The sequence below is a fragment of the Molossus molossus genome, unplaced genomic scaffold (genome assembly GCF_014108415.1).
Source record: "Molossus molossus isolate mMolMol1 unplaced genomic scaffold, mMolMol1.p scaffold_m16_p_4, whole genome shotgun sequence".
Classification (NCBI taxonomy): Eukaryota; Metazoa; Chordata; class Mammalia; order Chiroptera; family Molossidae; genus Molossus; species Molossus molossus.
The window spans coordinates 69,082,288-69,106,260 of NW_023425377.1; the positions used below are offsets into that span (position 1 = coordinate 69,082,288).

General features: G+C 48.2%; 1 protein-coding gene across 6 annotated transcripts; it reads left to right on the top strand.

Moving 5' to 3' along the window:
- Positions 1 to 12,491: 12,491 nt before the first annotated feature.
- On the top strand, positions 12,492 to 23,109 carry ILVBL (ilvB acetolactate synthase like). 6 transcript variants are annotated; one of them, XM_036240278.1, is made up of 17 exons: positions 12,492 to 12,914; positions 13,045 to 13,122; positions 13,413 to 13,557; positions 15,306 to 15,507; positions 15,626 to 15,753; positions 15,838 to 15,976; positions 16,066 to 16,177; positions 18,950 to 19,049; positions 19,184 to 19,281; positions 19,397 to 19,533; positions 20,507 to 20,641; positions 21,658 to 21,772; positions 21,856 to 22,025; positions 22,102 to 22,172; positions 22,251 to 22,322; positions 22,496 to 22,601; positions 22,722 to 23,109. In XM_036240278.1, exons 3-17 carry the CDS (start codon positions 13,423 to 13,425, stop codon positions 22,898 to 22,900), a joined length of 1,899 nt encoding a protein of 632 aa, XP_036096171.1. In that variant the 5' UTR covers positions 12,492 to 12,914; positions 13,045 to 13,122; positions 13,413 to 13,422; the 3' UTR covers positions 22,901 to 23,109. The 6 variants fall into 6 exon arrangements, 5 of the variants coding, with proteins under 5 accessions (XP_036096171.1, XP_036096168.1, XP_036096172.1 ...); XM_036240275.1 differs by having other exon boundaries at positions 13,053 to 13,122; XM_036240279.1 differs by having other exon boundaries at positions 13,053 to 13,122; positions 15,635 to 15,753.
- The last annotated feature ends 864 nt before the right edge of the window (positions 23,110 to 23,973 follow it).

Below are 23,973 nucleotides of genomic sequence, written 5' to 3' on the forward strand. Positions count from 1 at the left end.
GGCTGCACACAGTGTGAATGTACTTGATGGTACTAAACTGCATGTTTAAAGATGACTAAGATAGTAAATTTCATGTTACATGTATTTTACCACAATTAAAAGCAAAAAATAAGCCCTGGACGATGTGGCTCAGAGGTTGGAGCATCAGCCTGTGCACTGAAGGGTTTCGGGTTTGATTCCCAGTCAAGGGCATGTACCTAGGTTGCAGGTTCGATTCCTGGCCCTGGTCAGGGCGTGTGCAGGAGGCAACCAATTGATGTGTCTTTCAAATGGATGTTTCTCTTTCCCTCCCTCCTTTCCACTCTCTCTAACTATCAATGGAAAACATATGCTAGGGTGAGAATTAACAACAAAAAAAGTAAAAAATAAAATTTAGAAAAGTTATGCTATGAGGGGCAGTCAATATTAGCAAGAGAAGGATTTATTTGTCTTGTGGATACCTTGGCACTGAAAGATGTGAAGGCACTTCCCTAGACAAACAGAACCAAGGACGGGCGCCACTACATTCAAGGTCACACAATATCCATGCATCCCTCCTTCTCATAAATACAGTACCACACTCCAGGGAACATGGCCCACTGAGTCATCTATTCACTGCATCCGGTTTGAAATATAAGATCTGTCCTTCAAGTCCTGGGAAGGACTCTCATAGTCTGGCAAAGCTTGAAAAAAATTTCTGATCACTCTGACCAGGTGGTTCAGTACACCAAAATGTTGTGGGTTTGATTCCCAGTCAGGGCATACATCTAGGTTGCCAGTTCAATCCAGGGTTGGGGTGCATACGGGAGGTAATGGATGTTTTCTCTCTTACATGAACCCCCCCCCCGTCTCTAAAATCAATAAAAAATCATGTCCTCAAGTGAGGATTAAAAAAAATTTCTGATATACATGCAAAATAAATGTTAAAACCATAGTAAAAAAAATTCAGTGGAAACACAGGAGTCACTGAATATTTGCAGTTTATAAATTTTATTAGGCAGGAATTGTGAAGGCTCTTCCCTTTGCTGGGAGGAATTTCCTTGTTTATTGTCCCCCATGGTCCTTGGCTCTGACCTCTGGGAGGCTCCTCACTGTCCTCTGTCCCCCATGGCTACTACTGAAGCCTTCGTATCTCCTTTCCTGTTGGTGCAATTTTGAGGGCCTTGTCAACGTAAGAAACATTCAAACCTGTGAAGAATTTTTATGCGTTTATTTGAGCCAAAACTGTTTACAGTTGCTGGGAAGCAAAATCTTAATGGATTGAGAAAATGTTCTGGAGAATGGAAGTTTTGCACCTTATTTTATACATTATAATCAAAAGAGGAGACTTAAGTGTGTTACACGACATCCATTGGTGATAGATTCGGGAGGTGGAAGAAAGCAAAGGGGGAAACTTCTGGGATTGGATGAAAAGTAAAATGATAGACACATGCTTCTTTTCCATAGTTGGGTACAGGATAGTTAACAGTCAACAATTAACTACATAACAATGAGGAGATTTGCGGTCTCCACAGAGCAGTGCCTGTGCTTTGAGGGGTCTGGAACAAGGAAAATTACTTTGACATTCCAAAGATATATTATCGTAGATGCAACAAGACAATAGACAAGCTCAGCTAAAGTAAAGATTAACCTTTATCAGGCAAGACGCTGGCCTAGGACATGACTGCCTGCCATAAACTGCTTGTAGTTTAAAAGTTTTCATTTCATGCCCTGGTTGGTTTTGCTCAGTGGTTAGAGCATTGGCCTGTGGACCGGAGAGTCCTGGGTTCGGTTCCCACTAAGGTCACGTACCTCGGTTGCAGTTTGTCCCCGGCCCCAGCTGGGGTCGAGTGGGTGGCAACCACTTGATGTGTCTCTCTCACATCAATGTTTCTCTCTCTGTCTTCCTCCCTCTCTCCCTCCCGCTCTATCTGAAGATAAATGCAAAAAATGTCCTCGGGTGAGGATAAAAAAAAAATGTTTATGGTCTGGCCGGTTTGGCTCAGTGGTTGGAGCGTCGGCCTGCAGACCAGAGAGTCCCGGGTTTGGTTCCCGCTAGGGGCATGTACCAAAAATTAAAAAAAAAAAGATTAAAAAAAAAAAACAAGTTTTCATTTCAGACCATCCTTTGTAGTTATTTTAGGCCTTTGAGCTTGCAAGGCCACCATGCAGATCTTCCCTGAGTTTGTCAGGTTACCATGTGGTCCTTTTTGTCCACAGCCTCATGGTTCGACATCTAAACTAAACTACAGAACAACCATCATTCAGAACTGCCTGAAATCAAGCTGAATGGAAGTCTTACAACTATGGAATTAAAGAAGCAGCCATATCGAGACTGGTAGGAAAAGCGGAGGTGTGGAGGGGTTGGTCCCACGTATGGCACATAAAATCCAGGAGGGACACCTCAGCTGGGAAGGTCCTCCCTGAGGAGCAAGGGGTTCCATCCCACATCAGGCACCCAGCTTAGGGTTCCAGTGCCAGGAAGAGAAGTCCCCATAACTTATGGCTGTAAAAACCAACAGGAACTGAGGTTAAGGGAGGCTGAGGATGCTGGAGCCCCAGGCAGTTCCTCCTAAAGGGCCCGCACATAGACTTACTCGGACCTGTTCCCTCTGAGCTCCAGTGTGGAAGAGAAGCAACTTGAAAAATGCCAGAGACATATGGGGAAGAACTGAGAGCTGGAGAGAAAGCTTTCTCCTGGACAGATATGCTGGCAGAGGCCTTTGTTCCTTTGGTGAGCCCTTCCCCAACAGGACCTGCAGACGGGTGTCATATCTGGGAATCCAGCAACCTGGCTTAAATTGTTTGCCCTGCCCTGGTGATTCCGAGGCCCTGCCTCACACAACTTTTGGGCCCACCCAAGCTGTTTCCAGTGGCTTTATCATAGGATTGGCCTGTCCTGGATCCTGGTTCAGATTTTCCTAGATTCTCTCAAACAAGGAGCATCTGGCCACAGCAAGCCCCATAACTCTCACTAAGTGGCCCCAGGCCTGGCACTAGAAGCAGCCAACCTTGGTTCACGGCTTTGCCTGGGCACCTCCAAGCTCAGCACAAGAAGCAGCCATCTGCAGATCACTTTATAGCTTATGCCAGGTGGCCCCAGGTAGAACATAGGCAGTGGCTGACGTTGCCCCAGAACCAGCACACCCAGTGGACAGCTTCAGACCATATTGAAGCACCACCACCCAATCACCTCCACAAGTAACACACTCAAAGAATGGACTCAGTGGGTACCAGAGCCTTGCTGAAGTAAGTCTTGCTCTGTGTTATGGGCCCCTGCACAGCTGATCCTCCAAGGTAGTCAGAGATTGGTGGATAGTGGGCACAGCCAGTCCTTGCAGCTGATCAGCCTGAGTAAAACCCTCCCACTGATGGGCTGACAGCAATCAAGACTCAATTACAACAGAAGGGTATATAGTCCACATGAGGAGTGCACCTCGAGGGCCCAGCTGGGTGACCAGGGAGGCTGTGCCACTGGACCCTACTGGACACCTACTACAACAGGCCACCATAGGAAGCCTAGGAGACATAGCAGCTCTACCTAATACATACAAACAAACACAGGGAGGCAGCCAAATGAGGAGACAAAGAAACACGTCTCAAATGAAAGGACAGAACAAAACTCCAGGAAAATAACTAACCAAAATGGAGATAAGCTATCTAACAGATGCAGAGTTCAAAACACTGCTTATAAGGATGCTCAATGAACTTAGTGAGAATTTCAAGGAAATCCGTGAGAATGTCAAGGAACTTAGTGAAGACCCCAAGAGCATAAAAAAGGACGTCAGAAATGAAGGATTCACTAACTGAAATAATAATTTACAGGGAATCAATAGTAGACCAAGTGAAGCAAAGAAGCAAACCATTGATTTGGAATCTAAGGAAGCAAAACACATCCAATTAGAACAGCAAAAAGAAAAAAAAAATTCAAAAAAATGAAGATAGTATTAGGAGCCTGTGGGACAACTTCAGGTGTACCAACATTCGCATCATGGGAGTGCCAGAAGGAGAAGAGAGAGCAAGAAATTGAAAACCTATTTGAAAAAATAATGACAGAAAACTTTCCTAATTTGGTGAAGAAAACAGACATGCAAGTCCAGGAAGCAAGAGAGTCCTAAACAAGATGAACCCAAAGAGGTCCACACTAAGACACATCATCATCAAAATGCAAAAGGTTCAAGACAAAGAGAGAATCTTAAAAGCAGCAAGAGAAAAACAGTTAGTTACCTACAATGGAGCTCCCATAAGACTGTCAGCCAATTTCTCAAAAGAAACTTTGCAGGCCAGAAAGGAGTGGCAAGAAATATTTAAAGTGATGAAAAATAAGGACCTACAACCAAGATTAATCTATCCTGCAAAGATATCATTTACAATAGACATATAAAGAGTTTTCCAGACAAGGAAAAGCTAAAGGAGTTCATCACCACCAAACCGTTATTATATGAAATGTTGATGGGTCTTCTTGAAGAAGATAAAAAAATATAAACAATAAAATCACAATAAATACTTATCTATCAACGATTGAATCTACAAACAAAATGAACAAGCAGAACAGAAACAGACTCATAGATACAAATAACTTTTTGTTGCTTGCCAAATGAGAGGAGGCTGGGGCGATCGGTGCAAAAGGTGAAGGAATTAAGAAGTACAAATTGGTTGTTAGACTGACGAACCTCAAAGGGAAGTGGGGAGGTGGGGCTAGAAGAGAGAAACCAAAGAACTTATATGCATATATGCATAACCAATAGACACAGACAACAGTGTGGGAAAGGCAGGAGTGGGGTGGGAGTGGGGAGGAGAGGGTGAATGGGGGAAAAAAGGAGGGACAGCTGTAATACATTCAACAATAAAGATAAGTTAAAAAAAAATCTTCACCAGAGAATATTTTTTTTCATTGATTTTTAGAGAGAATGGAAAGGAGGGAGGGGAAGGGGGAGAGAGACATAGCGGGAGAGAGAGAAACATCGATGTGGGAGAGATACATGGATTGATTGCTTCCTGCACATGCCCCAAGTGGGGCCAGGGATCAAAGCTGCAACTCAGGTACATGCTCTTGACAGGGAATTGGTGTGCGGGCCGATGCTCTAATCATACTCTAACCACTGAGGAACACTGGCAAGGGCGGGACATTGTTTTCTAAGCCAAGTAGTCAGTGTTTTCCAGTCCAGGCATAGTTTCTCTCAAAAATTTAGTAGGCACCCCATCTTTTTGTTTTCAGGCAGCTCCATGTACAAGCAACCACGCCAAATATTTCCTCTGGTACAGTTATTTTCTTTTTCAATTTTTTATTGTGGTAAAATATACATAACATTTGACCACATACACAAAATACACATAAAATTGACCATTCTAACCATTTAAATATACAGTTCAGTGCCATTAAATACATTCACATCATTAAACAGATATCAGCACCCCATCTTCAGTTCTTATTAACCTTGTACAACTGAAACTGTCCTTATTAAACCCTAACTCCCACTCCCCCTCTTCCTGTCACTGGCAATCATTAGTCTACTGTCTGTCTTTATGGTTTTGAATGTTTTAAGTACCTCATATAAGTGGCAATATTCAGCATGTGTCTTGTGACCACCTTATTTCACTTACAGCATGTCCTCAAGGTTCATCCATCAGACATAGTCCTTAAATCTGAATGCTGTTCTCATTGATTTCCTGGCCTTTGTGCTTGTACCTTGGTATTCTCTTGAGGGTGCTGAGAAAGGCACAATCTCTTGCTATAATTTGCTCCTCAGGGTCACCTTTGAATCACTGCTTCCCTGTGAACCCCACATCACCAGACTCAGCTAATTTAAATTGTAGCCTGCATGGAAGCAGACCATCTTTTTTTTTTTTAAGAGGAGTATTTCTTTTAAAATTTTATTTATTGATTGATTTTTAGAGAGAGAGGAAGGAGAGAGAGAGAGAGAGAGAGAAACATTGATGAGAGAGAACATCGAGTGGCTGCCTCCTGCATCCCCCACACTGGGGATCGGGCCCACAACCTGGGCATGTGCCCTGACTGTGAATCGAACCAGCAGCCTCTTGGTGCGTGGGTCAATGCTCAATCAGTGAGCCACGCTGGCCGGGCAGGGAAACCATCTTAATATGATTATGGTTCCTTCTGTCTTTGCTTGCCCAGGACACCTCTCTCTCTCTCTCTTTTAAGAGTGGCAAGAAGTAGCAAACACACAAATAGTGTGGCTTCTCCCAACCACTTGCTGGAGGGCTATAGACTCAACAGGCAATAATATGTCATGGAAGATATCACGGTTTTACCTACTGGTTGGCTATGACATAATGTAGATCACCGGCTTTCCACCTTGTATCCGTGTCTTCATGACCTGATTATTAAGTCAAAGCCTCATAGTTTCGGTTTTTATTATCACAGAATACCATATCTGGCACTTAGTACTGCAGAACCAACTTCTGCTATTAACTTTTATATAGTTATTGTACCATATGAGCTGCTATAACAAAGACCTGAAATGCAGTAGCTGCAACTGGATAAACGTTATGTTTTCCTCAAGTAAGAGTCCAGAGGTGGGTGGTTCAGGGCTAGTAAAGTGGCTCTACTTTAATTAAATCATAGCTTCCATCTCTGGGTTCAAAGTAACTCCTTTAGCTCCAGTCATCACATTTAAAGGAAAGGGTGTAAGGCTCAAAGGGGCACATATCCCTTCCTTTTAAGGGCTGTGGATGTAGTGGTTATCACATCCATTCATATTCCATACTTCCGGCAAACACTGTTCTGTTCTCCCTCACTGTGTGGTTCTGTTACTTGGAGAATATCATATCAGTGGAATCATATAGTATGTAACTTTTGGAGACTAGGTCCTTTCATTCAGCATAATCTTTTTGAGCTTGTGGATAGAGAATACTTCCTCCCCCCCACCCCCCCCCGTTTTATTGAGATATAATTGACATATCACACTGTATAAGTATAATGTTTTGATAAATGTATATATTGTAAAATAATTACCTTAAGTTTAGTTAACATCCATCTTTTCACATAGTTACAAAATTATTTTGTAACTTAGTTCTCTTGTGATGAGAGATCCTGCATCTTAGAAGGATCTTAGCGACTTTCCGATATACAAATAGTATTATTAACTATATTCTCCATACTGTACATTACATCCACAGGATTTATTTATCTTACAATGGTAAGTTTGTACCTTTTGATCACCTTCACCCCATCCCCTTCTCCCTCTTCCTCTGGCAACCACAAATCTATTCTCTGAGCATAATTATTTTACAATTCTTCCAAGTTGTGTGTTTTAATAGTTTGTTCTTTGTGGGGAGGAAGAAATGTCCTCTACTCTCAGTGTTCTTTTGGCAGGTCTAATAATCAATTAGACAGGAGACAGATTAGCAAGAAAAAATGACCAAATTAATTACATACATATTTATGGGAACCCTGCATACATGAGAGTCAGAGACCCCCACATAAATGAGTTCAAAGGCATAAAGGGAAAATGAAGCATGTATGACATTCTGAGGTAAGGATGAGGTAAGACACTGTGGCTTCAGAGGGGAAGGTCATTGCAGGATGTTAAGGAGCAAATTACTGAACAGTAATTAGAAGTTTGTCCTGCTCTATAGATAGGCCAAAAAAGTTATTTCTGATAATTTCTTATTATGGGTAAGGCCCTTAATTCAAATTCTTCTAGGTAGTTAAAGAGGATTAGGGGCAGAAATTTCTCTTGAGCCTGCAGGGTCTTGGTTGCTGTTAGCTCAAAACAATCCTCACACCACAGAGGCACATCTTGTGGTGACTTGTTCTGAACCTACACATTTTATTGCTGAGTAGTGTTCCACGGGGAGGATGAACCACCATGTGTATAGTCATTCACATTTGAAAGGACATTTGATTGTTCTAGTTTTTGGCTATTACAAATAAGGCCCCTATAAACAATCGTGTGCATGTTTTGTGTGACTCAGTTTGTTCAAAATCCTGTAGGTATGGGGAAGCCATATAGTTGAAACACAGTGCCGATTCTTGAGGTGCTCCCACTATGGGAGCCCAGGCAGCACTGTCTGAGTTCACATTCTGCCTCTTTCACTTACAAGTTGTATGACCTTGGACGAGTTCCTTAACCTCTTCTGTGTTTCAGTTTCCTCACCTGTAAAATAGGATAATGATAATACTTCCCTTACAGGGCTGTTGTAAGGATTAAATTAATTAATATGTCAAAAGTGCATGGAACAGCCTCTTGCACATAAGTGCTGGACAAAAAATAATGATCACTATTTCATTATTGGCTCTAGAAGTTTTATTGGGCCTAGAAGCCCCTTCTAGGGAGTTTGCATTTTATCCTGTTAATTATAGGCAGGGAGAGTGGGGTTGAGCTGATGGGCGAGAGACAGGAAGGAGAGGGGATCTGTTTGGAGATCTGTTGGAATAAACCAGAACAGCTCTCAGAGTGGTGGAGAAGAGTCTGTCTAGAGTGGGTTCAAGAAGGTGAGTAGGAGGGCTCAGGGGGACAGTAAATGCAGATAACTCATTGGAGGAATTTTGCTAAAAAGAGGAGCAAAGGGATAGCAACAGGTGGAGAATGTGGGACCAATGGAGTTAAAGTATATATTTTTTCTTTTTCTTTGTTTTGTTTCTAGTTTTTTTAAGTTGGGTTAAATTAAGACCTAGGAATGATTCGGTAGAAGATAAAATTAATGACTTCCGGTCAAGAAGGTGGCATAGGTAAATGCTGTATCGCGTCCTCCCACAACCACACCTAAGTTACAACTAAACTACAGAACAACCATCATTCAGAACCGCCTGAAATGGAGCTGAGTGGAAGTCCTACGACTATGAAATTAAAGAAGCAGCCACATTGAGACTGGTAGGAAGGGGTGGCAGTGTGGACGGGCTGGTCTCACACACATGTGTGAAGGATAAAAATCAGGAGGGTTGCCCTGACCGGTTTGGCCGGTTTGGCTCAGCAGTTGGAGCATTGGCCTGCGGACCAGAGAGTCCTGGGTTCAGTTCCCACTAGGGGCACGTACCAAAATAAAAAACATAAAAAATCAGGAGGGTACATCGGCTGTGAAGGTCCTCACTGAGGAGTGAAGGGTCCCCATCCCACACCAGGCCACCAGCTCAGGGTTCAAGTGCCAGGAAAAGAAGCCTCCATAACTTCTGGCTGTAAAACCATCGGGAACTGAGGCTCAGGGAGGCTGTGGCTGCCCCAGGCAGTTCCTCTTAAAGGGCGTGCATGTGGACTTACTCAGACTCATACCCTCCAGGTGCTAGTGTTGGGGAGGCAGGCCGAAAGGTACCAGAAACATATGGGGAAGAACTGAATTGTTTGGCATTGGGATGAGGGCTGGAGAGGAAGCTTTCTCCTGGACAGACTTGCTGTCAGAGGCCTTTGTTCATTTGGTGAGCCCTTCCCCCACAGGGCAGGCAGACTGCCGCCCTATCTGGAATTCCAGCAACCTGGTTTACACCATTTGCCCCGCCCTGGTGATTCCCTGAGGCCCTGCCCCACCCAACTTTCAGGCCCACCCAAGCTATTGCCAGTTGCTTTACCATAGGATTGGCCTGTCTTGGATCCTGCTTCAGGTTTTCCTAAATTCTTTCAAACAAGCAGCATCTGGTCTAAGCAAACCCCATACCTCTCATTAAGTGGCCCCAGGCCTGACACTAGAAGCAGCCAGCTTTGGTTCACAACTTGGTTTTTCCGAGGCACCTCCAAACCCAGCTCAAGAAGCAACCATCTGCAGACTGCATTGTAGCTTATGCCTGGTGGCCCCGGGTAGAACACAGGCAGTGGCTGACGTTGCCCCAGAGCCAGCACACCCAGTGGACAGCTTCAGAACACTGTGAAAAACCACCACCCAATCACCTCCACAAGTGACACACTCAAGGAATGGACTCAGTGGGTACCCGAGCCTTGCTGAAGTAAGTCTTGCTCTGTGTTGTGGGCCCCTGCACAGCTGATCCTCCAAGGTAGTCAGAGGTTGGTGGATAGTGGGCACAGCCAGTCCTTGCAGCTGATCAGCCTGAGTAAAACCCTATCAATGATGTACCAAGAGCAATCAAGACTCAGTTACAGCAAAAGGGTGTAAAGTCCACACGAGGGGTGCACCTCAAGGGACCAGCTGGGAGATCAGGGAGGCTGTGCCACTGGACCTACAGGACACCTACTACAATAGGCCACCCTAGGAAACCCAGGAGACACAGTAACTCTACCTAATACATAGAAACAAACACAAGGAGGCAACCAAAATGAGGAGACAAAGAAACAGGTCCCAAATGAAAGAACAAAACAAAAACTCCAGGAAAAGAACTAAGCGAAATAAGCAATCTAATAGATACAGAGTTCAAAACACTGCTTATAAGGATGCTCAATGAACTTAGTGAGAACTTCAATGAACTTAGTGAGGGCCTCAAGAGCATAACAAAGGACCAGTCAGAAATGAAGGAGGCACTAACTGAAATAAAGAATAATGTACAGAGATTCAATAGTAGAGTAGGTAAAGCCAAGAAGCAAACCATCGATTTGGAATATAAGGAAGCAAAAAACACTCAGTCAGAACAGCAAAAAGAAAACAACAAAAAAAATGAGGATAGTGTAAGGAGCCTTTGGGACAACTTCAAGCATACCAACATTCACATCTTGGGGGTGACAGAAGGAGAAGAGAGAGAACAAGAAATGGAAAACCTATTTGAAACAATAATGGCAGAAAACTTCCCTAACTTGGTGAAGGAAATAGACATACAAGTCCAGGAAACACAGAGTCCCAAACAAAATGAACCCAAAGAGGCCCACACTAAGACACATCATCATCAAAATGCAAAAGGTTCAAGACAAAGAGAGAATCTTAAAAGCAGCAAGAGAAAAGCAGTTAGTTACCTACAAGGGAGTTCCCATAAGACTGTCAACTGATTTCTCAAAAGAAACTTTGCAGGCCAGAAGGGAGTGGCAAGAAATATTCAGTGATGAAAAGAAAGAACCTACAACCAAGATTATTCTATTCTGAAAAGCTGTCATTTAGAATCGATGGCCAGCCCTGGCCAGTTTGGCTTAGCGGGTAGAGCGTTGGCCCGCAGACCAGAGAGTACCAGGTTCAGTTCCCTCTAAGGGCATGTACCTCAGTTGCAGTTTGTCCTGGTCTCGGTTGTGTGGGTGGCAACCAGTCGATGTGTCTCTCCCATCGATGTTTCTCTTTCTCTCTCTTCCTCCCTCCTCTCCACTCTCTGAAGATAAATGCAAAAATGTCTTCGGGTGAGGATAAAAAAAAAAAACTGTTTAGCATCGATGGTCATATGAAGAGTTTCCCAGACAAGAAAAAGCTAAAGGAGTTCATCACCACCAAACCATTATTATATAAAATGTTGAAGGGTCTTCTTGAAGAAAAAGACGATAAAAAATATGAACAAACAGCCCTGGCCGGTTTGGCTCAGCGGTTAGAGTGTCAGCCTGCGGTTCCGAGAAACCCACGTTTGGTTCCCGCTAAGGGCATATACCTCGGTTGCAGTTTGTCCCCGGCCCTGGTTGGGTCAGGCGGGTGGCAGCCACTCGATGTGTCCCTTTCACATCGATGTTTCTCTCTCTCTTCCTTTCTTTCCCTTCCACTCTATCTGAACAAAACAATGGAAAAATGTCCTCGGGTGAGGATTAAAAAAAAAAATGAACTAACAAAATGGCAATAAATACATATCTATTGACAACTGAATCTACAAACAAAATAAACAAGCATAACAGAAACATTCTCACAGATACAGAGAACATTTTAATGAACAAGCATAACAGAAACATTCTCACAGATACAGAGAACATTTTGTTGGTTGCCAGATGGGAGGGAGGTTGGGAGAATGGGTGAAAAAGGTGAAGGGATTAAGAAGTACAAATTGGTTGTTAGACTGACAGACCTTAAAGGGGTTGGGGTGGGGGAAGAAATAAGCCAAAGAATTTATATGCATAGATGCAAAACCAATGGACACAGACAACAGTGTGGGAAAAGGCAGGAGGGGGGTGGGGGTGGGAGTGGGGAAGAGGGTATCAGTAGGGAAAAAAGGAGGAACATCTGTAATATATTCAACAATAAAGATAAGTTAAAAAAAAAAAAGAAGATAAAATTAACGATGGAGTGTAATCCTCAGAGAAAAATCCCCTAAATTGGCAAGGGATGGGAGCCAGTGTAAAAATGGGAGGATTTGTGTTGGCCAGAAGCAGGGAGCTCAGTACCAGAATTATTCCCCCTTTACTGATGTGGAGGTCATTTCCCCGAGGCCAGACGGCTGGAATACGGTGGAACACGAGTTGAAACCAGGGACCACCAGGCTTTGGAACATCCACTCTCCAGCGCTTGGAGCGGAGAAACCCCAAGAGGTGGGGTGGGGCCAACAGCGGAGGCGGGCCTACCGGCGAGGGGACGGGGCCTCTGCTTTGCTGGTTACCAAAGGCCAGGAGGCGGGACCTGGTTTTAGAGTGAGGGGCGGGACTTGTTGGAGGTGAGGCCCCAGGTGGTGGACTCCAGGCATTCGGCGCGTGACCTTCCTTGGCTGGCCAACCGGACGCGTATACCGCAAGGCTGGCGTAAAGAGCGGGCTGAACTCGTGAGGCCCTAAGCAAGGGCCTGCAATGTGGGGCCAATGGAAGGCCGCGGAAAGTGGGCCCGAGAGGATCTTGGCAAATGGGAGAGACCGATGGGTATGGTCTCCTGTACGGAAGGCCACGTGAGGCTTGCAGTGCAAGCCAATGAAAGTCGAGGAAAGGCGGGGCCTGTGCACACGGAGGCCAGTCGAGACAGGGGTGTTGCAGGAGTTGCCGGTGTCCCGGAGCCTAGCCTCGGCTCTGCGCACGCGCTAGGAGCTGGACTGCAGGGCGCTGCTGATCCGTGTGAAGACAGGAGCGCGGCCGTTCGCCGGCGTCACGTGACAAGAAAGTGCTCCGAATTCCTCTGGAGTCAGCGCCATTTCTTCTACGTGAAGGTTGAAGTGTCCCGGGGGTCAGGTAAACAACCTGGGGCGACCTAACCTCGGGGTCGGGGTCACGCTTGGGTTCTGGCGCTCGCGCGGGGGCGGGGCCTGGCTGGAGGAGAGGGTCGCGCGCTCCAACCTGGGGGCTTGGTCTCCTCTCTTAGTGACGTAGACCCGGGGACTCCACTGGGGCTGAGATTCAACACCTTGACGTAGAAGAGAGGCGATCCACTGAGAAGTAGGTAAGCGGGAAAATGACCATTTTGAAGTTGTAGTCTCACTGACCTGTGGTCGCCTAGTTTGGGTGGTGGCGGCGGCGACCTAAGGGTGGGAGCCTAGCGTTGCAAAGGGCTGGGTTCAGATCCCGAGAGGCGTGGTCTGGTCCCTGCGGGGCGCAGCTTCGGCCCGAGCTTTGCACGGAAGGGGCGTGGCCATGCAGAAACGCCCGGGATTCGTGTGGGAGAGGGGCCTCGTCGTTTTTCGGATAATTTATCTTCGTGTCCAGGCATTGGAACTGCCCTTTCTCCTTTAGGTGTCACTTTATGGAGACCTCCGCGGCTGCCGCCCCTGCGGGGAGCTTCTTCCCCTCTTTCCTACTCCTGGTCTGCGGCACGCTAGTGGCCGCCGTGCTGGGCGCCGCGCACCGCCTGGGGCTCTTATATCGGTTGATGCACAAGGTGCGGGGGCATCGATGGGAGGCGAGCTGGGAGTAGCCAAAGGGAGACCGAGCTCCAGGCGCGAGGGCCTGTTGGGAGAGTCTTTCCAGGGTCCTACCCCTATTGCCAAGCATCCGAGCTCTGGAATTTGCCTTGTAAGAGATCATCGGGAAGCTACAGCTGCCAGGGCACTCAACAATACCCCGTCCACCTCCTTCCCCGGGGCCTCGAGCCCTTTTCACAGAACAGTGCTTCCTGAACACCCGAACGTAGTGAAGTCAGCGCTACTGCTACGAAGGCAAGCACCAGAGGACGTGGTGGTGACAGTTGCTGTTGCTGAGCTCATTATTTCAGAGGAATTATCTCATGTACCCAACATATCCCTGAATAGATGCCCTTGTTTTGGTCTGCATTTTCCTCAGAAAACTGAGGCTCAGAGAGATTGTGTGGTAGCTTGCTTCAGATGACCTCTTTGGGGAAAAACTGACCCCACAGACCTGGCTCTGAACTACTTGGCTCCTGTCTAGAAATTTACCTCTTCCGCAGATCCTTTCCTCAATCTTTCCTCTCCTAGCTTGGAGGAACCTTGACCTCTTCCCAGTCCTTCCTCTTCTAGATGAAAGCAGTGTCACTGACTTGGAGGGCTTCTGAAGCTTTAAGGCAAAGGCGTCTGGTATTCGGGGCTGTGTGGAAGCTGGGGCTGGGAGGCCGCTTCCACTGCCAGGCCTTTGTTGGCTGACAACCATGTCAACTGGGCCTGGCCAAGTGAGTGGGAGGGAACCTGGTAGGCTGCAGTCAACAGTCAGGCTAGCAGGCCCTGATACTGGAGGGCAGGCAGTTCTGGAGTCATAGCTGATAACCCCTTCCTTGTGCTGTTGGCCACACTTCCCTGGGTATTGTAGATCCACCTAGCCCCTCTCTCCCTCATCGCCCCACCATCCCCAGGTAGACAGTGCAACTGAGCAGAGTGCTTAACAGTATGGATTTTATGGGACTTTGAATCTTGCTTGGGCAAGTCTTGGTCCCCTTAGCTGTAAAAAGGTATACAGACCCTTGACCAACATGGTTCCATTTATGTGCATATATATTTTTTTGTTAATCCTCACCCCATTGATTTTTAGAGAGAGTGGAAGGGATGGGGGGAGGTGGGGGAGAGAGAGAAACATTGATATGAGAGAGACACATCGATTGGTTGCCTCCTGCACGCACTCTGACTGGGCCAAGGATCAAACCTGCAACCCAGGTATGTGCCCTTGAATGGGAATTGAACCCATGACCCTTTGGTGCATGGGCCAGCACTCCAACCACTGAGTCACACCGGCCAGGGGTATGTGCAGAATTTTTTCAATAAATACAAAATGCAGTAAATGTATTTTTTCTTTCTTATAATTTTCTTAATAGTGTCATTTTCCTCCTAGCTTACTTTATTGTAAGAATATAGTACATTCTACATATAACCTACAAAATGTGTTAATCAACTGTTTATATTATTGATAAGACTTTTGCTTAACAGGCTATTAGTAGTTAAGTTTTGGGGGAGTCAAAAGTTATCTGTGAATTTTTGACTGTGTGGGGGTTGGCACCTCTAACCCCTGTGTTGTTCAGGGTTCAGCTGTAATGACATGAGGATCTGGTAAGATGATGGGCCTTCCCCAGCCCTCTTACCCTGTGCCCTCCTCCCTGGGTGTGAGTGATCACCCCTCTTCCCACCTGCCCTGGTGCTCTTGCCCGGATTCTTGACATCTTGCTCTTTCTCTTCATGGGCTCAGGTTGACAAGGTAAGCGTCCGGCATGGTGGGGAGAGTGTGGCGGCCGTACTGAGGGCTCATGGTGTGCAGTTCCTTTTCACACTGGTTGGTGGGCACATTTCCCCACTGCTGGTAGCCTGTGAGAAGCTGGGTATCCGCGTGGTGGACACGCGCCATGAAGTCACGGCCGTGTTTGCTGCTGATGCTGTGGCACGCCTGTCTGGTGAGTGTAGAGTGGAGAGGGCTGGGGGCTGGGATGGGGGATCTTTGAGGGGAAGGTGTTTTTGAGGGTGGTCAGGAGGATGGGCATGGTGTAGATGGTGAAAAGGTCTGTGTTCCAGGGACGGTAGGCGTGGTAGCAGTGACGGCAGGCCCTGGCCTCACCAACACAGTGACAGCGGTGAAGAATGCCCAGTTAGCCCAGTCCCCAGTACTACTGCTGGGTGGGGCTGCCAGTACTCTGCTACAGGTGCCCTGTCCTCAGAAAATGGTGGGGGCTACAGGGAGGCTTGAAGGGCTCACATGGTAACTCCCCTGAATCCGTCTCTACCAGAACCGGGGTGCACTCCAGGCCATTGATCAGATGTCCTTGTTCCGACCACTCTGCAAGTTTTGTGCTTCTGTGCACAGGGTGCGGGACATCATACCCACTCTGAGAACTGCAATGGCTATTGCCCAGTCGGGCACCCCGGGTAGGTAGTAGAGGGCTGGTAGTGGTCAGGTCCTAGGGCCTGGGGGCTAGGAGGGCCTAGCAGGCTCAGTGTCCTCCCTACCCTCACAGGCCCAGTGTTTGTGGAGCTGCCCATTGATGTGCTGTACCCCTACTTCATGGTCCAGAAGGAGATGGTGCCACCTATTCGGCCCAAGGGCCTCATGGGTCGAGGGGTTTCTTGGTACGTAGCCCCACTCCCACCATGCCCTCCTCCCTTTTGCAACCACTTGCCAGCACTTATCCCACCTTTGACCCATTCATTAATTTGCACATCAACTGAGAGGAACCAATCATGGGAAGAGCATTCCAGGTGGAGGGTATAGCATATGCAAAGGTCCTGAGGCAGGAATGAACTTAGGTTGGGAAAGCAAGTTGGCCTGTGTGGCAGCAGCAGGTGAGCAAAGCTGAGAGGGGGCAGGGGCTGAGTTTAGAGCAGCCAGGGTGGTTCACTGGGAGTACCTGTAGTTTTATTTTTAATCTGAGATTCATTGAGAAGTTTTGTAGGGCCTTAATCAGAGGTGTGGGATACCCTGATTTAGGTTTTTATTATGTTCCCTTGGCTGCTGTTTGGAGAATGGACTGTGGTTGGGTGAAAGCCGAGAAGCCAGGTAGGAGGTAGGGTTGTCCTGGGGATGAGAGGTGATGGTGGCCTGGAACTGGGTAGTGGCTATGGATGGGATGCAGAGAAATGGATGGATCACATATGAGTGCCTGGAGAAAGGGACAGTGTAGTGTGTCCCTGCAGGCCTGTGATATGGTCACAGCTCACTCTGGGACTTGGAGTGGCAAGTGGCCAGGATCTTGGAGATAGCAGAATTGTAGGGCTGGCCTGGGACAAGCCTGAAGATTTTCTGAGAAGAGATAAGGAGTTTGAGGGGTACCTCCTTCAGTCAAGCAGATAGAAAGGGGTCCAGGTAGGGGCATAGCTTGAGTGGAGGTATGTGAAAGGGTCTCTTTTTGGTCACCACTGAGGTGGTCCTGGCTGAAATGGCACAGGAGAAGGAAGAATCAGTTCTCCTCCTCCTATACCCCACCTTTGCCCTTTGCCTGTCCTTGCCCCTGCTCCTTCCAGTTCTCTTTCATGTATTTAGCAAGTGCCTCTGTGTGCCAGGTACCAGGTACCAGGATGGGCACAAGTGACAGTGAATAAGCCAAACAAATCTCTGAACCCTGGGCAGGGAGATGCACCTTGAGGGGCAGCTCAAGGAATAGCGGTTTTACTCAATGTCTTATTTATTAATTTTTTAAACTGTTTGGCATCAACTATTTTTTTTCTTTATTGATTTTTAGAGAGAGGAAGGGAGAGAGAGAGAGAGAGAGAGAGAGAGAGAGAAACATCAATGAGAGAGAACATCGATTGGCTACCTCCTGCATGCCCTCCACTGGGGATCGGGCCCACAACCTGGGCATGTGCCCTGACCGGGAATTGAACCGGCGACCTCTTGGTGCATGGGTCAACACTCAACCACTGAGCCACACCGGCTGTGCACTCAGTGTCTTTTATAACAACCCTTTGAATTAAGGTATTTTACTGAATGACTTGCATGAAGTCATCCAGCTTAATGGCACATTAGGATTCAGCCTGGAGGAGCCTTCAGTGCTTTACCCACAGAGCTATGTGCCATCTCTAATGAATGAAATGAAAGTCCAGAGACATAGGTTCAAATTCAAGGACTGCCACTAACTAGCTGTGTTAACTTGAGTAAATGATTAAACCTTTTCCCCCATTTTTATTGAGATATAATTGAAAGACAGCACTGTATGAGTTAAAGGTACAGCATAATGGTTTGACTTACAAATTATGTGATTAAACCTCTCTTGACTTCAACTTCCTCATCTGTAAAATGAATGAATGTTGCCTGCTTTTCTCTCTAGACTAAGACTGTGAATAATAAAATGAGATAGTTTTGATAGTGCAAATGTTGAAGTATAAAATAATTAACCATTATCATCTTAAATAAGGGCTGAGTTCATTGTCATGTCAGGTATAAGGCAAGGTATTTCCTATTCTTCCTTCAACATGGCTAGGGAACCAGAAATAGAGAGAAGGGTGTTCAGGGAGCCTAACACACAGGAATTGGTCAGTAACCGTATCTGGGAAGCAGAATTTTTAAGTGGTTCTGTTCTGTGACCATGACAGCCTCTTTGCTCCCTGGCCTCCCAGCCTCCTCCCAGCCTCCTCTCTCTCAGGCTTCCCTCTTCAGCCCCCTGCAAGGCTCGCTCTTCCCTTTTCTTTCTATGTTGAGGTCTCCACGTTTCCTTCCTTGGCCTCTTTTCATTCTCTACAGTCTTGACTCCAAAGAGAAACAGAAGCTTCTGGTTCTGAGAGCTTCCTGCCAACACCCATGTGTCTATTTTTGGCTGGATTGGGTGTTCTTGAGGGCAGGACTGAGCAGGATTTATCTGTGTGTCTCCAGAGCCCTGCATGGGGCTTCATGGAAAGTCAGAGCCCTGTGATCCATTGGGTAAGGAAGCAGAGAAGGGGATGCATGAAGCCAGAGAAAGAGACAAGTGTACTGATGATGTTAATAGCTTCCACTGATGGAGGGTTTTGCAAAGTGCTTTATATCCTGAATGGATAGATCATCGTTGAACCTTGGGAGGGAGGTTTTGTTTTATAGAGCAGGATGCTCAGAAAGATTAATTCATTTGCCCAAAGTCACACAGGAAGTGGCAGAGCCACCTCTGCCGGACCCTGTAGCTGTGGCCCTGATCCTGGCACTCCATGCCTCTGTCACTTGTTTCTGAGGGTCTGTCTCAGGGTGGGTGGTCATCAGAAGCTTCCAAGGGGAAACTGGCTGCTAGAGACTTGGCCACTGGGGTTTGTCTGTCCTGGGCCATTGCTCGACCTCCCCTGTGCCTATCTCACTTCCCTCCTGGCCCCTCTCTTCCTTCAGCTCCTGGAACCTCAGTAATGAATCCTGGTAACCATCCTTTCCTTTCCTCTTCGCAGGTACTTAGAGAATCACCTGGCCAATCTCTTTGCAGGAGCCTGGGAGCCTCGGCCTGAAGGGCCCCTGCCTCTGGATATTCCCCAGGCATCCCCCCAGCAGGTAAATTGCCTCTCTTCCCTGGCCGAAGAACCCACCTGGCAGAACAGCCTGTCCCTGAGGCAGTATTGGGGCCTTGATCTTGGGGGCTTTTGGTGACTCAGGGTCCGCTCTTTGAGCCCCACCTCTTGCCCTAGGTTCAGCGCTGTGTGGAGATCTTGAGCCGAGCCAAAAGGCCCCTTATGGTGCTGGGGAGCCAGGCCCTACTGCCCTTGACACCTGCCCACAAGCTTCGGTGAGAAGCATCAGCCCTGCTTTTACTATCACATTCCTGGTCCTTGGTCCCCTGGTGCCCTGTGGGGACGGGCAGGCCCTTGGCCACACTTAACTCTGTTTACTTGGAACTGCAGGGCTGCCGTGGAGACCCTGGGTGTTCCCTGCTTCCTTGCTGGGATGGCACGAGGGCTGCTGGGCCGAAACCACCCCCTCCACATCCGGCAGAACCGCAGTGCCGCCCTGAAGAAGGCAGATGTTGTCCTCCTTGCAGGTGGGCCTCGTCCTCCTCTTCACCCTTCCCTTTCCCTCACTCCAGAACTTCCCCCTTACCCTGTGATCTTGCCCCTCCTCGGCTGGTATTCGCTGGCCCTACCCCTTCTCCTTTTAAGGGTTTTGAACAACCCTGAATTTGAAATTCAGGTGAACTTTTGCCAGGTTGCAGTTGTGACCCAGCTTTGCACAATGGAGGACACACAGATCGTGGACCCATGGAACTTTTCTGCACAGCATTTACATTTGTATGCATTATACAGCATTTATATTTTATACAGTGCATACACATACGGCATATCCATTTTCACATAAAGTGCTTTGAATCCTGCCAGACACATAATCGTGTATCAGTTTTATTGCTGTGTGGGTATTAGCCCAAACTCAGTGGCTTAAAATGTAGTTATTTCTCAAGACCCACCTACAGGTAAGGTGGTAGTTTTTCTGGTTTTGGCAGGGCTCATTCAGGAGTCGGCAGTTGGGGAGGCAGAAGGGCAGCTGTGCTGGTCCTGGCTGGGCTAGTTCAGATACATGGGGGTTGGCTGGAGCTATAGCTGGTCTAGCATGGCCTCAGCTAGGATTCTGAGTTCTAACTTTTCCCTACCATCTCCTCCTCCATGTTGCTCATCATTCAGCAGGTTGGCCTGGGCGGGTTCACTTGGTGGAGGATGAAAAACATGTAGGGTTGGGGGAGCAAGGTTATTTAAAGAGAGAGTGGAAATTTGTAAGGCACATCCTGAAGTTGTAAAGCACTCCTGACACATCCTGCTGGCCAATTCACATTCTGAGGCCTGCCCAGGTTCAAGGGCTGGGGAGGGGAGCTATCAAGTCTGCCACAGGGTGGCATGGGTTCAGGGAGAGGTGAAGAATGGGCATGCTTTTGTATTCAGTCTGCTATGGTGGATTAAGTTAGGTAGTAGGCACCCCCTAGGACACTGGCCCTCCATCTACCGTTCCCCTATCCCCTACCCCAGGAATTGTGTGTGACTTCCGCCTGTCCTATGGCCGTGTCCTCAGCCGAAGCAGCAAGATCATCATTGTCAACCGTAACCGGAAGGAGATGTTGATCAACTCAGACATATTCTGGAAGCCCCAGGAGGCCATTCAGGGTGAGCCCCTAATGCCCCACACATGTGCTCCTTCTGGGCCCTCTCCGCCTGGCTTCTGCTGCAGCTGGCTTGAGCTGGGTTCTGGACCTTGCCCTATGGGGTACCCAGTCAGCTAGAGACATATATTTGGCTCTCAGACTAATAGGTGCTTCTGGATGAACAAATGGTGGGTGTGCACCAGAGGAAAGGCCTGGGAATGTGCATGTGACTATGTCCCCTGGCTGCAAACCCTCTCATGCTGCCTGTTGCTGTTAGGACAGAGAGCTCACTCCTTGGCCCCTGAGGCCTCTCTTGTCCTGTCATAACCTCCACCCTTGTTCAGTCCTCTTCCATGGTCTTTCTGTGCCCTGCTTTGCCCATTATTCCAAGGATATTGACTTCCTTGCTGTATTGGTCAATGAAGAAGTGGTACTGCTTCATTCATATTTGAGAAGGTCCATTGTAGCAGCTGGGTGGGTAGCGAGTTAGAGGGGCCAGGCGGTGTCAAGGGGTCTGTCAAACAGGGTCAGGACAGAAATGACGGCCTGAACTGGGGATGGGCAGGGAGAAGAAACTCAACTTCTTTGAGCCTCCAGTTGATTATTTCTGAGTGCAGATGATGAGAAGTACATCATCACCAGCTCATATATTTTTTCACAAGCACTCTGCGTGTCTGGGTTATAGAGATCTGCTTGGCAGATGGAGGTGTTTTTAATGATCTTTCAGAGGAAGAATTGATAGGACTACATGATCTGAGGTGTGATGGGGAGGCAGGTGAGGTTGGCTTGGGTTTCTAATCCACTTTGTGCTCCCTAAATCTTGTTTCTCCAGCCTTGTCCTCCCTCTCACCCCAGCTGCCCTAACCTGGTTCCAGCAGGCTCTAGGGTGTGTTTTTCCCTTTTTGCCCAAGTAGTGCCTCTGGCCTGCCTCCTTGCTCCTGCTCCAATACTACTATTGGCTTTATGCTGTCTTTGAGCCTCTTGTGCTGGAAGGGCAGGAGGCCACCTCTCTGCAGCTGTGCTCTCTTCCTTCTCCAGGAGACGTGGGCTCCTTTGTATTGAAGCTGGTGGAGGGCCTTCAGGGCCAGACATGGGCCTCAGACTGGGCAGAGGAGCTTCGGCAAGCTGACCGAGAGAAGGATCAGTCCTTTCGGTGGGGGCTGGTGGACATGGAGGGTGGTGGGTTCCCAGCAGGGTCTGCTGCTGGTCCTGCTGACTTGCACTACTTCATTGCAGGGAGAAGGCGATGATGCCTGTAGCCCAGCACCTTAACCCGGTGCGGGTGCTGCAGCTGGTAGAGGAGACTTTGCCTGACAACTCAATTCTGGTGGTGGATGGTGGGGATTTTGTGGGTACTGCTGCCCACCTGGTGCAGCCCCGTGGCCCCCTGTGCTGGCTTGACCCTGGTAAGGAAGGGCCTATGCCTGGGGCAGCTTGTACCATCCATTTCCCTTCACACCCATATGCTCTTGGTTCTATTAGGGGCCTTCGGAACTCTGGGGGTTGGCGCAGGATTTGCACTTGGGGCCAAACTATGCCGGCCAGATGCTGAGGTGAGTCAGGGCACTGGAGGCAGGAGGCTTGCTACTCTGGGCAATAAACTACCCTAAACATTTCCTGTTCCACGTTAGGTCTGGTGCCTGTTTGGGGATGGAGCTTTTGGGTACAGCCTCATCGAATTTGACACCTTTGTCAGACATAAGGTAACTGGCTGCCCCAGGTGAAGTCTGGGGTTCTGGGAGGTGTCATCAGGGCTGGGCTGGGCTGGGCTGGGCAGGGAGTTGCTTCTGTCTAGCGGAGGTCTTGTCTCTGTGTCCTTTGGCTAACCAAGCCTGGTGGCTGAATGTCATGGCCTGGCCTCATCCTCTCCTTGCAGATCCCAGTGATGGCCTTGATAGGGAATGATGCTGGCTGGACCCAGATTTCTCGGGAGCAGGTGCCCTGTTTGGGCAGCAATGTGGCCTGTGGCCTGGCCTATAGTGGTGAGGGGGCCTGGCATGGGGGAGGCTATTCCTGGCTTGGCTGGGTGTGTGTTCTTCTCATGGTCAGGGCTTATGGTGGGCTAGGGACCAGCCACCATCTGACTTGCCCTCCCCTTTTAGATTACCACAAAGCAGCCATCGGTCTGGGGGCCCAGGGTTTGCTGCTCTCACGGGATAATGAGGATCAGGTGGTCAAGGTGCTTTGTGATGCCCAGCAGCAGTGCCGAGATGGTCATCCGGTTGTGGTCAATATCCTCATTGGGAGGACGGACTTCCGTGATGGCTCCATTGCTGTGTAGGGCCTTATGGGTGCTTTCTAATCCCTGGACTGCTTAGCTGGTCTGGAGTCTTATTCTTGCCTGCTCTGGGCCTCCAGTGACCCTACAATCCTCCCTGAGGTCAGGGAGGAGCTGGAGGGGTCAGGGCTCAGAGGGGCTTCCTGGAAGTGTTAGAGAGCTCTGAGGTCTTTTTCTTTGTGGTCCCAATTGTGCCCTTCCTTTTTTTTTTTTTTTCCTACACTAAATAAACCACCTCTGGTCCATGTGGGCCCAAGTACTCATCCCAGAACCTGTGCATATTGATTTATTGTTCACAAAGATGGAAGTGAGGGGAAGGGGTAGAAAGGAGGGGACCTTACTCTCCCACTGAGGCACCAGTACTGGGGATTTCAGGGTGCTCAGCATTGTGAACCCCCCACCCATGGTCCCTGAAAGAGCCCCACACGCCTGCTCCAGACGTGCCCATGCACACTCATCCTCACACACAGACACACGCACGGAGGCAATAAATATGTTCCGTACCAAAGTGCCCCCAGCCTGACACTTCAGGCGGGGCCCCTCCAAAAGGGAGGTCTTCTAAGTGCTCAGTTTCTTCAGGGATGCTGAGGAAGAATTGGGGAGCAGAAGGGCCAACCTCTACTATCTCCATTTGTTGGTTTGAGGCAATTGGGGTTTCCCTGGAAGAGAGTGGAGAAACCAGTTGTTTTTCTGCAAGCCCCAGGCTGCCCCTATCTAGCTGGAGCCCTGGTAGGGGCTGCTCTTGACCCCACTCCAAACAGCACCTCTTCATAGTCCTTGGGCCCTCTGAGGGAGGGAGAAGCAGAGTGCAGTGCTCAAAGCTAATACTGATGTGGTTGGCAGCAGCAAGAGGATTGACAGGTGGGGGGTGTCTCACCATCCCAGGGTGATGCTCACATTAACTGGTGTTTCCCTTGCCAAGGGGAGGCATGAGAGACCAGCCCAGTAAGCGGGAGAAGCCCCCATTGTACTCAGAAAAGATGGCCACAACAGCTAGTTCCCAAAATTCCCAGTCTCTGGCCTTTGTAACCAGTACCCAAATAATTTAGCACTGGAAACGAGAAATCTCAACATCT

Bases quoted from the DNA above. Each gene is read 5' to 3' on its own strand.
- ILVBL (XM_036240278.1), top strand. From the start codon at position 13,423: ATGGAGACCTCCGCGGCTGCCGCCCCTGCGGGGAGCTTCTTCCCCTCT. The intron at 15,977-16,065 runs GTAGGTAGTAGA...CTACCCTCACAG, and splicing joins TGCCCAGTCGGGCACCCCGG to GCCCAGTGTTTGTGGAGCTG. The intron at 19,282-19,396 runs GTGAGAAGCATC...TTGGAACTGCAG, and splicing joins ACACCTGCCCACAAGCTTCG to GGCTGCCGTGGAGACCCTGG.